Source organism: Hipposideros armiger, unplaced genomic scaffold (genome assembly GCF_001890085.2).
Source record: "Hipposideros armiger isolate ML-2016 unplaced genomic scaffold, ASM189008v1 scaffold_121, whole genome shotgun sequence".
Taxonomy (NCBI): domain Eukaryota; kingdom Metazoa; phylum Chordata; class Mammalia; order Chiroptera; family Hipposideridae; genus Hipposideros; species Hipposideros armiger.
The window spans coordinates 3106439-3118984 of record NW_017731471.1 but is presented as its reverse complement, the minus strand read 5'-3'; the positions used below and the strand labels follow the sequence as shown (position 1 = coordinate 3118984).

Sequence of the window (12546 nt, the reverse complement as noted above, 5' to 3'; positions counted from 1 at the left end):
CTCCAGGTTGAGCTGTTGTTCAGCATCTTAGCTGTAGAGGGCAGTGTCACTGGCCCTCATATGTGGGATCCGAACCGGGGTCCTCTGGCATCCCAAGTCAGTTCTTAACCAATGCACCACTCGGCCAGCCCAACATTTTATATCTTAATGGGATAATGTTTGGTTCCATTTTCCTCCTTCCCACTCCCCATGAAATGGAGACTCCAAAGTAGTGCATGTGTACCTTGAAGATCACATTTCCTTTGGATTGGCTAAGGTCATTTAATAAAAAGGACATTGAGATGTGGATCCTTTTTTTAAAAATGAAAGTTTATTGGGGTAACAATTGTTAGCAAAGTTACATAGATTTCAGGTGTACAGTTCTGTAATACATCATCTATATATCACATTGTGTATTCACCACCCAGAGTCAGTTTTCTTTCCATCAACATATATTTGATCCCTTTTACCCTCATCTACCACTCCCCTCTCCCCTTCCCCTTTGGTAACCACTAAACTATTTTCTGTGTCTATGAGAGATGTGGATCTTTATGCCTCTTAGTAATTTAGGGAGGTGGGATTTAGAGGCTAATTTTTTAAATTATTTTTTTCAGTTAACAGTTGACATTCAATATTTTATATGTTTCATGTGTACAACATAGTGGTTAGACATTTATATAATTTATACAGTGATACTTCGATTAATCTAGTACCCACCTAGCACCATACATAGTTATTACAATATTATTGACTATATGAGGTCAGACAATTAAGTTCATGAACTTGTTGCAATGATGTTGCTAACCTTTTTTGATATCAGAGGGATTATTCTTTATGAAACTGTACCAACTGTTAACCAAGTTTACTATTTGGGAGTGTTGAAAAGGCTGCGTGGAAAAGTTAGATGACCTGAACTTTTCACTAACAATTCATGGCTCTTGCATCACAACAATGCATCAGCTCACAGTGCACTGTCTGTGAGGGAATTCTTAGCCAGTAAACAAATAACTGTGTTGGAACACCCTCCCTACTCACTAGATCTGGCCCCCAATAACTTCTTTCTTTACCCGAAGATAAAGGAAATATTGAAAGGAAGACATTTTATGACATTCAGGACACGAAGGGTAATATGATGACAGCTCTGATGGCCATTCCAGGAAAAGAGTTCCAAAATTGCTTTGAAGAGTGAACTAGGCACTGGTGTTGGTGTCGGTGCATAGCTTCCCAAGGGGAGTACTTCAAAGGTGACTGTAGTGATATTCAACAATGAGGTATGTAGCACTTTTTTCTAGGATGAGTTCGTGAACTTAATTGTCTGACCTCGTATTCTCTGCTATATTTTACATCCCCTTGACTATTTGTAACTACAAATTTGTATTTCTTAATCTTTTCACCCAGTTGCACAACCTTCCTCTGCTCTGGCAACCATCAGTTTGTTCTTTGTATCTATGAGTCTGTTTCTGTTGTTTTTTTTTTTTAATTAGGGCCTAAACTTTTTTAAGATATCAGGTTTAGAAGTAGAAAAATTAGTGGAACTCTTAAAGTGCATGTCTTATGCAAACTTGCACAAGGGTAAATGCTCAAGAAAAATGTAGAGAATTTACTCCTATCTTGTTGTGAAGGTTAATTCTGCTAATGTACACTAGTAGGCTTACAGTGCATGATATACAATTTATCAGTTATTGCTACCTTCCACATGCTATGCTCTCTTGCCAGTTGCAAAATCTAGAACTGTTTTTCCTGTCTGAGTTTAAATGAGTTTCAGATACAGTTTTCAGAGAATGCTGCCGGGTTCCTGACTTAACCTGTGGGTTTAATTTAGTTTAAGGTTTTTTGGGGGGTGTTTTTTAACATTATTTAAACTATCTCTGCATTTTACTTGTTATTTAATTTGTTGCTCCTCCTTTGCACCCTCATTTAAAAAAACTTGCCCCAAATCCAAAATGTCCAGGGAAATTAAGATAATTTCAAAAAGAAATCATTTACTATCAACTTTTATATACTAATTCTTTTTTGATATAAGTTTAATGATTTGGAATATTTTCCTAATTAAGACTATGGGGCAGAGTGGTAGTTGATGGAGTTTGAGTAGCCTTATAGGTACAGTAAAATTGAATTTGAACCCCTGGTAACTTGAATTTTATAACAACTCTGTTATAAATGTGGTTAGGGGGAAAAGTTTCATGTAATTTAAGGACTTGTGTTTGTTACATAGTAGATTCAACACTCCTTTATTCTTAAGGAATAGGGTTTTGTAATGGGCTTGAAAAGCCCTTGAGACTGTCCAAGTTGAATTTGGTTTCTGTCATTTACGTTGGTCTCATTCATATTTCACAATGCCATATTTTCTAATCACCTCCTACTCATTCTAATCATCCAAGGAACAGAAATGTTGGTTTCTAACAAATAAAACTATTGAGTTCTTATGTCAACAAAAAGGACTATAAAAATCAAACAGAAGAGGGGTAGAAAATAGAGCACATTATTTTTCCCTGGACTTGCTGCCTAATTTCTAGTAAATCAGTTCTGCTTTATTTTGGCCTTCAAAATAGGAGAGTTTATTTTTCTAGCTAGATGAAGCAATTCAGGTTTGGCTAACTGATTATACCTACTTTAATATTTGAATTAGAGTATAACCTAGAAATATGGGTTAGAACTTTGTGCTGTGTGGTTGTACACCATTCTGTGGCCTGGCCTGTATGCTTGACAATGTGTATTTACATGGAAGTAGCCTGGCCTGGATCAGTTATTCTCATTATGGTGCAGGGTAAGGGGAGAAAGGAAAACTAAGGGGAAACTTTGAGACCTAGAGGAGAGGGAAGAATGGAGTTTGGAGAATGAATGAGGAATGAAATCCCTTAGTGTTCAGGGTTTGGATGTCAAATGCCTTCAAACAAAATAGCCTCAGAAACAGGTTAGGCAATTCCCCGCATAAGTTTTGCTTTTGGGAAGAGGGAGCTGCAAGGGATTATTGGTGATGATGGTGGGATTTTAATGTCAGATTTGCTGTATTATTAATAGTTGTTTTTCTTGAGAGATTGACCCTACTAGAAAGGTATTAGCTTCATTTAGTAGATGAGGAAACAGGTATAGAAAACAAAGAGATCATACTGATAATAAATGGCAGGGTTTACACTGAAACCTGTTTCCAAAACCTGTGTGCTTACCTATTATTACACATGTAATAATAGTGTCCTGCTGGGCTACTTTTAGCCCTAGCTCTGTCAGAGACTTGCTGAGTGGCTTTGGCCAATTTTTTCCCTTGGTTTTAGTTGTCTTTAGTGTACAAGTCTGAAATTGATCACTAAATTATTTCTGTGGACCTTATGATTCAATTCCTTTAAATTTCTTGCTTATCCTTTATGCATCTTTCTAATCTCTAAAACATACTTCAATTTGTGGCTTGATTTTATTTTTTTAGAGTTTTTATAAAGCCTGGATCATACTGGTTAAAGTTATTCATTTGGAGACAAATATCCCATGTGAACTCCCCTAGGAGGTTTCAATTTTCATGAAGGAAGGCTTATAAAATGCAATTTAGGAAGTGTAAAAGAGTAATTAAAAGGATTGACTTCTAGCATGACAATGTGAGAATCTCCACTGACTTCTCAGTGAAACTGGTGAAAACTTTTTTTTAAAGCAATTAAAACCTCTGTAAATGGTTCTAAGTGTAAATACCAAATAGGAAAAAAATTAAGATCCTGATCATAATGGGGGGACACAATTGAGTCCATAACAAGTTGCACACCAAGAAATTAAATAACATATGTGAAATGGACAAATTCCTAGAAAGACACAAACTGCCAAAACTGACTAAGAATAAATGGAAAATCTGGATAGACCTGTAACAAGTATTATGGACTGCATGGTTCTGTCTCTCAAAAATTCATATGTTGAAACCACAGCTCTCAGTGGATGTTATTAGGAGGTGAGGACAATTAGGTTTAGATGATGTCATAAAGGTGGAGTCCTCACGATGGGATTATTGTCATAAGAGAGAGCAAGACTAGAGTTTACTCTCTACTGCCATGTGAGGATACAATGAGAACACAGCCATCTGCAAGCCAGGAAGAGAGCCCTCACCAGATAATGAATCTGCCAGCACATTGATCTTGGACTTCCCAGCCTCCAGAACCGTTTGCTTTCTAAACTACCCATTCTATGGTATTTTTGTTACAGCAGCCTGAACTAAGACAAGAAGTTGAATTCATAATTTTAAAACATCCCACAAAGAAAGCCCCAGTTTTAGATGATTTCACTGCTGAATTCTACCAAATATTTAAAGACAAAATTAACACTAACCCTTCAAAAACTATTGCAGAAAATACAAGAGAAAGGAACACTTCCCAACTCATTCTATAAGGCCTGTATTACACAGATACCAAAATCTGACAAAGACATCACAAGAAAACTAAAGATCAATATTCTTTATGAGTATAGGTACAAAAGTTGTCAAAAAATACTAGCAAAACAAATCCAGTAACATATAAAAATGTATTATATACACCATGATCAATTGATACTTATCCCAGGAAAGCAGTTTGGTTTAAAAATAAAAAATCAGTGTAATAATATACTAACAGAATGAAATGAAAACCACATGATCTTTTTATTAGAATTGGAAAAATAATTTGACAAAATTCTACACCCATTCTTGATAAAAGCATGCAGCAAACTAGAAATGGAAGGGAACTTCCTCAATCTGATAAAGGGCATCTATGAAAAAGTCACAGTTAATGTCATACTTAATAGAGAAATACTGAATACTTTTCCCTTAAGATCAGGAGCAAGACAGGATATCTGTTCTCTCCACTTCTATTTAACATTGTCCTGTAGGTCCAAATATGGGCATTTCGTCAAGAAAAAAATAAAAGGCATCCGGAGTGGAAAAAAGTAAAATTTTCTCTATTTGCCCATTGCATTATCTTCTATACTGAAAATCGAAGAATACATGTAAAAAGTATTAGAACAAATAAACGAATACAAGTTTGCATGATACACAATCCAATATGCAAAAATCAGTTCTATTCCTAGATACTATCAGTGAAGAATCTAAAAATAAAATCAATAAAGCAATTCCCTTTACAATAGCATCAAAATGCTTAGGAATACTTAGGATTCTTAGTATTCTTAGGAATACTTAGGAATAAATACTTAGGAATCCTAAATATTCCTAAATACTTAGGAATAAGTTTAACAACAGAAATACAGGACCTGTGCACTGAAAATTTCAAAACATTGTTTAATGAAATTAAAGATATTAACATAAATGGGAAGACATAATATTAAAATGGCAATACAGAGTCAAGATGGAGACTGCTATTTGCTCCGCTGCCGCGGTGGGGAACGGAAACATGGGGTCCCACAGGGACCGGAGCCTGGTGCCGGAGCGGCTTCAGAGACGAGAACAATAGAGGCAATTGGAGATGGAAAGGCGGAAGCAAAAGCGGCAGAACCAGGAGGTGGAGGAGAAGAGCGACTTTTTCGCCGCCGCCTTTGCTCGGGAGCGAGCAGCCATGGAAGAGCTTCTGGAGAGCGGGGAGTCCGTCGAGCGGCTGGAGGAGGCGGCCACCCGGCTCCAGGGTCTGCAGAAACTTCTCAACGACTCGGTTTTATTCCTGGCCTCCTAAGACCTGCGGCAGAGAAAAGACGTGCTGGCGCAGCTACAGGCGGCCCTGGTCGACCGGCACCAGCAACTACAGCCCAAGAAGCGTTTCGCTTTCAAGACCCGAAGGAAAGATGCTGCTTCGGCCACCAAAGTAGACTGTGCGGCTCCTGGCGCCCTGGCGGCGGAAGACATCCTGGTCTCCCCGCCGCCCTTGAAGAAGGAGGGAGGCTTTGGCTCCAGCTGTGTCTGCGGTTTCTCCAACCTCAAGTCCCAAGTCTTGGAGAAAAGAGCGGAGGAGCTGCACCAGCGAGACATTCTTTTGACCGAACTGAGCAACTGCAAGATCAAATTGTATGGCAATCCGAGCACCCAGCGGCTGACCAAGGCCTGCAGCTGCACGGTGCTCTGCGGTCCAGTGTCCACCTCTGTGTTCCTGGAGGACTGCAGTGAGTGCGTGCTGGCCGCGGCCTGCCAACAGCTCCGCGTACACACCACGAGAGACACCCGCATCTTCCTGCAGGTGACCAGCAGGGCCATCGTGGAGGACTGCAGCGGGATCCAGTTCGCCCCTTACACCTGGAGCTACCCGGGTATCGACAAAGACTTGGAGGGCTCTGGTTTAGATAACAGCAAAAATAATTGGAACGACGTTGACGATTTCAACTGGCTTGCCCGGGGTGTGGCCTCCCCAAACTGGAGTATTCTTCCTGAAGAAGAGCGAATGATTCAGTGGGACTAAGTAGTTATTACTCTTTCTTTGACTCCAACTAATGGGACCCCAAAGTGTGTTTATTGTTGTCACACTGTATGTTTTCAGCATTTATGACTTGAAATTGTGATAGGCTCCTGTTTGTGATTTCCATTAAAATTCATGACAGGTCTAATACTTTAAAACGTTTTTCCTATTTTGGTAATGTCTGGGAGGTATTATTTGACCATCGATTGAAGCCATAGAGGGAAAGAGTGTTCGGGTTTTTTTTATTTGTGGTATTTATAATGTATTGCATGATAAAGTAGGCATTCAATAAATATTTGTTTAATGAATTCAGTAGGGCTCTAGTAGGAGCCATTTAACTTGGAATTATAGTATCAAACTTGTGCAAATTACCACTAACTGAATTTTCTTGAATTGAAGGTTTAATCTTAAGGTATTTCTCAGCAGGATGCTGGAAAGGCTCCTCCTTGGTCTTCAGCTACTGTTAGCTTGGGCTTCTGGAATCCAGCTAGTCATCAATTTGTTTGGGTCCAACATTTTGGGTTAACCATCCCAAGAGGCTCCTGAGTCTTTCCAACTGTAAAGCTAAAATAATTATAGCTACCAATTTTTTTAAAGATTTTTGAGGAATTGGGGGACGGGAGCACCGCTGGGGAGTTGGGGGAAGGGGAACAAATAAAATAAAAATGGCAATACACCCAAATCTATCTATAAATTCAACACAATCTCTAGTAAACTCCCGACTGGCTTTTTTTCCCCCCCACAAACTTGAGAAATTCATATGGAAATACAAGAGACCCAAAATAGCCACAACCTGAAAAGAACAAAGTTGGAGGCCTCACACGCCCCAATTTCAAGGCTAAAAGATACTGCAAAGACAGACTATGGTGCTGACATAAAGATAAATATATTAGTCAATGGAATAAAATTGAAATTCCAGAAATGAACCATACATTTATGATCAATTCTTCTTTTACAATGGTGCCAAGACAATTCAATGGGGGAAAGAATAATCCTTTCAATAATAGTACTAAGACAACTTGATGTCTACATGCAAAAGAGTGAAGTTAGACCATTATATCACACTACATATCAAAATTAACTCAAGATGGATCAAAGACCTAAAGGTAAATATAAAATTATAAAAACCTTGAAGAAAAGCTATGTATAAATAATTGGTACATTAGATTAAGCAATAGTTTCTTAGATATGACACATAAAGTAAAAGCAACCAAGAAAAAAATAGATAAATTGAACTTAATCAAAACTAACCACTTTTGGGGCCGGCCAAGTGGCGCGATGGTTGAGAGCTGGCTTGGGACGCCAGAGGGCCCCGGTTCGGATCCCACATATGAGGGCCAGTGACACTGCCCTCTACAGCTAAGATGCTGAACAACAGCTCGACCTGGAGCTGGGCTGCCCTGAGTCGCTGGCGACGGTATAGGCTGCAGCCCCTGTGGCACTGGGTTGCCATGGGCTACCGTATGTGGCCAGCAGCCAGCGAGAGTGGACCTCAAGCCATGGTGAGCGGCCATCCAGAAGCCGGCGACTGATCTGCCTCGCTTGGGAAGAGCGCAATGATGGTGCCAGCTTGGGCCAGTGAAGCAACGTCCTCCACAGCTAGACTGAAGAACAAAAAGATAGCAACTTGTCTGTTCCCCTTCCTCCGATTCCTCAGCACTGTTCCCATCCCCCAATTCCCCAATAAAAATCTTTAAAAAAAACAAAACTAACCACTTTTGGTCACAAACATGATTGCATGGTCAGTGCTTCTTGAAATTTCCCCTGCAAGTTACAATAAACTGAGCAGCTATAATTTGAAAAAGGATTCCCTATGCAACATACAAACACGTCTGAGACATCCATGCAACACGTATGAGACATCCATGCATTGAAACATCTGAAGGTGGAAAATTGGGGTGAACAGAGGAAGAGGGAAAAGGGAAATACTGAGACTAGGGCTTCAGGATGCAGCCTGGAACTCACTGTGGTCCCTGGAGAGGGGAGGATTCAGTCTGCAGGTGCACTTTCTGTGACCTGCAATCCTGCCTGAGGGATCAGCATATAATACAGCTGAGCCCAGTGATTGGGATAGAGACCTTGGGGCAAAGACCAAACAGAAGTGCAATAGCCCTCACTGCCAGGCAGAAAACAAAGCCACAGAGCCTTTGTTTCACCTACACTCTCCCAGTGTTAGCAGCAAGCCCCAGAAAAAAAAACTGTATCAGTGTTGGATTAAAGAGCAGAGTATCCACAGCCCTGATAACTGGAAAAAAAGTTCCTAAGCTGTAAACACAATGAGGCTAATACCGATGATGGAAGGAGCTGTGGGCTGGCAGGCACCATTGCTCAGAGCTACAAACACACCTGCCACCTCTCCCAGCCCAACCCGTCCCCACCTTTCCTGACTGATCCCTGTAGGGGCACCCAGGGCTACTGAGACACACAAACTCCATCAGGCTGCAGGGGCAGCATTGGGCTTTCAGAGGCTCGGAACCCCATTGCCCACCACATTCTCCCACGGAGGAGGTGCACGGAGACTGAGAAGACGTGATTACAGAGGAGAAGCCCACCTCCCCAGGAAATCTCACACCGTGCAAAAAGCCAGAAAAGTGCCAGAGAAAATAAAACACAGCAGCGCAAGAGAGAAAATAAAATGATTCAGTGCCACCTACTGGAAAGCAAAAGAAAGACTGCTTCATATAAACCTGCTGCAAAATCCACTCTTGTAGATGCCCAGGAAGAGAAATAATTAATTAATTGTCATAAATAACCAGGATAACAAGGAAGCTCAGAAAGAAAATGAAAAATCTCCAGACAGTAAATTTAAAGACATGGAAATACGTGACTTAAATGACAGAAAATTCAAGGTTGCATTTCAGAAAAAACTCAACGACATGCAAGAAAACACAAATAGGCAATTTAATGAACTCAGAAAATAAAATCAACAAACAAAAGGAATTCTTTACAAAAGAGATTGAAATTTTAAAAAAGAACCAAACAGAAATTATGGAGCTGAACACCTCAGTAAAAGAGATGAATAATGAAATAGCCAGCTTAGGAAATAAAGCTGCCCAGATGGAGGAAAGAATTAGTGATATTGAAGATAGAAAATCTGGAAATGATGCAGATGGAAGGAGAGAGACTTGAGAATTAAAAGAAATGAAAGAGCTCTACAAGAACTGTCTGACTCCATCAGAAAGAACCATGTAAGAATAATGGGTATGCCAGAAGAAGGAGAGAGGGGGAAAAAGGTGGAGAATCCATTCAAACAAATAGCTGGTGAGAACTTTTCAAACCTGTGGAAAGAACTTGATCCTTGAATCCAAGAAGCAAACAAAACACCTAATTACCTCAATCCTAAAACGCATTCTCCAAGACAAATTATATTGTAGCTGTGAAAAATTAACTACAAAGAAAGAATTCTCAAGGCAGCCAGGGAAACAACATAGTAACCTATAAAGGAAAGCCCATTAGATTATCATCAGACTTTTCAGCAGAAACTCTACAACCAAGGAGAGACTAGAATCAAATATTCAAACTATTGAAAGAGAGAAATTACTAGTCAATTATAATATATCCAGCAAAGGTATTATTAATTTTTTTAAAGATTTTTTTTATTGGGGAATTTTGAGGGGAAGGGAACAGTGCTGGGGAATTGGGGGAAGGGGAACAGACAAGTTGCTGTCCTTTTGTTCTTCAGTGTAGTTGTGGAGGACGTTGCTTCACTGGCCCAAGTTGGCACCATCATTGCTCTCTTCCCAGGTGAGGCAGATCAATCACCAGCTTCTGGATGGCCGCTCACGCTGGATGCTGGCCGCTCAGGCTGGCTACTGGCTACACACGGTAGCCCATGGCAACCCACCTGCCATCGCTGGCGACTCACGGCAGCCCAGCTCCAGGTTGAGCTGTTGTTCAGCTAGAGAACAGTGTCATTGGCCCTCATATGTGGGATCCGAACCTGGGTCCTCTGGCATCCGAAGCCAGCTCTTAACCAACACGCCTACTCGGCCGACCCTCCCTCTCTTTTGTTATCCTAGAAGATTAGTTGACCTATAGAAGCTTTCCAGGTAATATTTGGTTAATTAAATTCTTGAACCTGTCAACATGTTGGTAGCGTTGTCTTTTAGGAACCAGTACATTTAAGAATACTTCCTTCAAGCAAATTTATTTTTGTCATATTCACTGATATCAACAACAATAATAGAACAATTCTAGTCACCTTGATTTCACATTATGCATCTGCTAGATCTTTTTCACATTCTGTGCTGGAGTTAAAAATAAGGACAACATTTTATCTGTACCACAGATTCACTTCATATAAAAGAGAAACTGTAGCATGATACTATAAGTTGATCATTCAGTTCAAGTTTTTTAATAGATCAAGAGAAATATTTTAGATGTTGAAAATTATGCTTCACGAAACCTGAAGACTTAACCCTGAGAAGAGGGCATTTGATTGATTTGGAGCATCTCCAAGAAAATAGTATGATAAATTAGTTTTATTCCTCCACCTCTTGGAGGCAAATACACTTAAATAAGTGTGAGAATTGCTGTTACATTAAGGACTTGTCAAAATAAGTTAGGGAAGGTAGACAAAAAGGAAGAAATTCCAAAAAAACGTGCCTTCATAGACAACACAGAACTTCTAAATCTCAGCATTAACTGTAAGCAAGAAATTCAACTCATTGTAACTATATGGAGAGCAATAGAATTTTCAGTATAAGCAGTGATAAAACCTCATAAGTTGTTCTTGATTATAGACAACGTTTTATGAAAAAAACATTTTAACATAGAAGGAAAATCTTTTTGGTAGTGGTAAATAAATTGTTTGAAAAACATATTGTTTGAATTTATAATCCAATGCTTTAAAAAGACTTCAATGCGGGAAGAAATTTGGCAGTTCCTCAAAAAGTTAAATAGAAATACCATATGATTCAGTAATTCCAATCTGAGGTGTATACCCAAAAGAACTGAAAGCAGGGATTCACAGGTATTTGTACATCAATACTCACAACACAACAGCATTATTGACAATAATCAAAAAGTGAGAACAACCCAATATCCATTGGTGGATCAATGGATAAGTAACACATGATACACACACACACACACACACACACACACACACACACACACACACACAGGGGGTGACCAAAAAAAGGAAAAAACTGTATTAAAATTTTAATACTCAGTATATGTTGGTAACAAAAGTTAAATACATGGAGACAGATAATACATGTTGGTTTCTAGGGGCTGGATAGAGGGGAGAATGGGGAGTTACTGTTTAATGAATATGGAATTTCTGTTTGGGATGATGAAAAAGTTCTGGAATTAATGGTGTATACAATGTGGATACACATTGTAAGTGTACTTAATGACAGAGTTGTACACTTTAAAATGGTTAAAATGATATATTTTACATTATTAATATTTTATTACAATTTTTAGAAAGTCCTCTTTTTTTGTCTGATCTTTCATTAGTTTTAACTAACTGGATTTAATCTTTCATTATGAGTAACTTCATAGTCAGAGAAGCCAACTTGGGCCTTGGAGTCAGGCAGACCTTGCTCTGCTACTTACTAGCTGTGTGATCTTTGACTCATGGCTAAAACTCTCTGAGCTTTTGTTTTCTCATCTGTAAAGTAGATTTTGAACTCTTACTTTTAAAGAGTAGAATCCTTGCTGTCAACAAAATCTCATGAAAAGAATCTTGCGTAGAACTTAAATAGATAAAACATAAACGCAAGTGAACAGGCTATATAAAGGAGGTGAGTGCATTTTGTGCGGGTGGTGTGAGGAGGAAGTCCCATTACCTCTACCCTTACCATTAAGTCACTTTCCTGGAATGCTAGGACAAGGAGTAACATGGTTTGAAAACCACTGGACTAGCTGTGCTCCCATAGCCTTTTCAGTTCTGACAGTTTGTGATTATTTACCTTAGAGAATTTATAATCTCTAGATATTGAAATACTGCAAAGACAATCACAAATGAAATCTACAGTTGTTAAGATTATGCCCTACTTGATCATAAATGTGGTGACGTGGAAAGAATATGGGACAGGGAAGTCAGAATATCCAGATCCCTTCCTGCAGTGTGGCATTTAGGGATACAGAGAGATATCAGTTAATACTAAAAAAAAAAACAACAACCCTCAGTTCTTCCTCTGTGTCTCTGAGACTATCTCCATCCACTTCTCCCATCCATTCAGTTCCTTAGAATCCACGTATAAGTGAGATCATA

The 12546-nt window shown here is 39.3% G+C and overlaps 1 protein-coding gene across 1 annotated transcript; it reads left to right on the top strand.

Moving 5' to 3' along the window:
• Positions 1 to 4356: 4356 nt before the first annotated feature.
• Positions 4357 to 6481, top strand: LOC109385674 (tubulin-specific chaperone C-like). The gene is given in 1 exon segment (XM_019648180.1): positions 4357 to 6481. A coding segment is annotated over 1 exon segment (1038 nt). The 5' UTR covers positions 4357 to 5288; the 3' UTR covers positions 6327 to 6481.
• The last annotated feature ends 6065 nt before the right edge of the window (positions 6482 to 12546 follow it).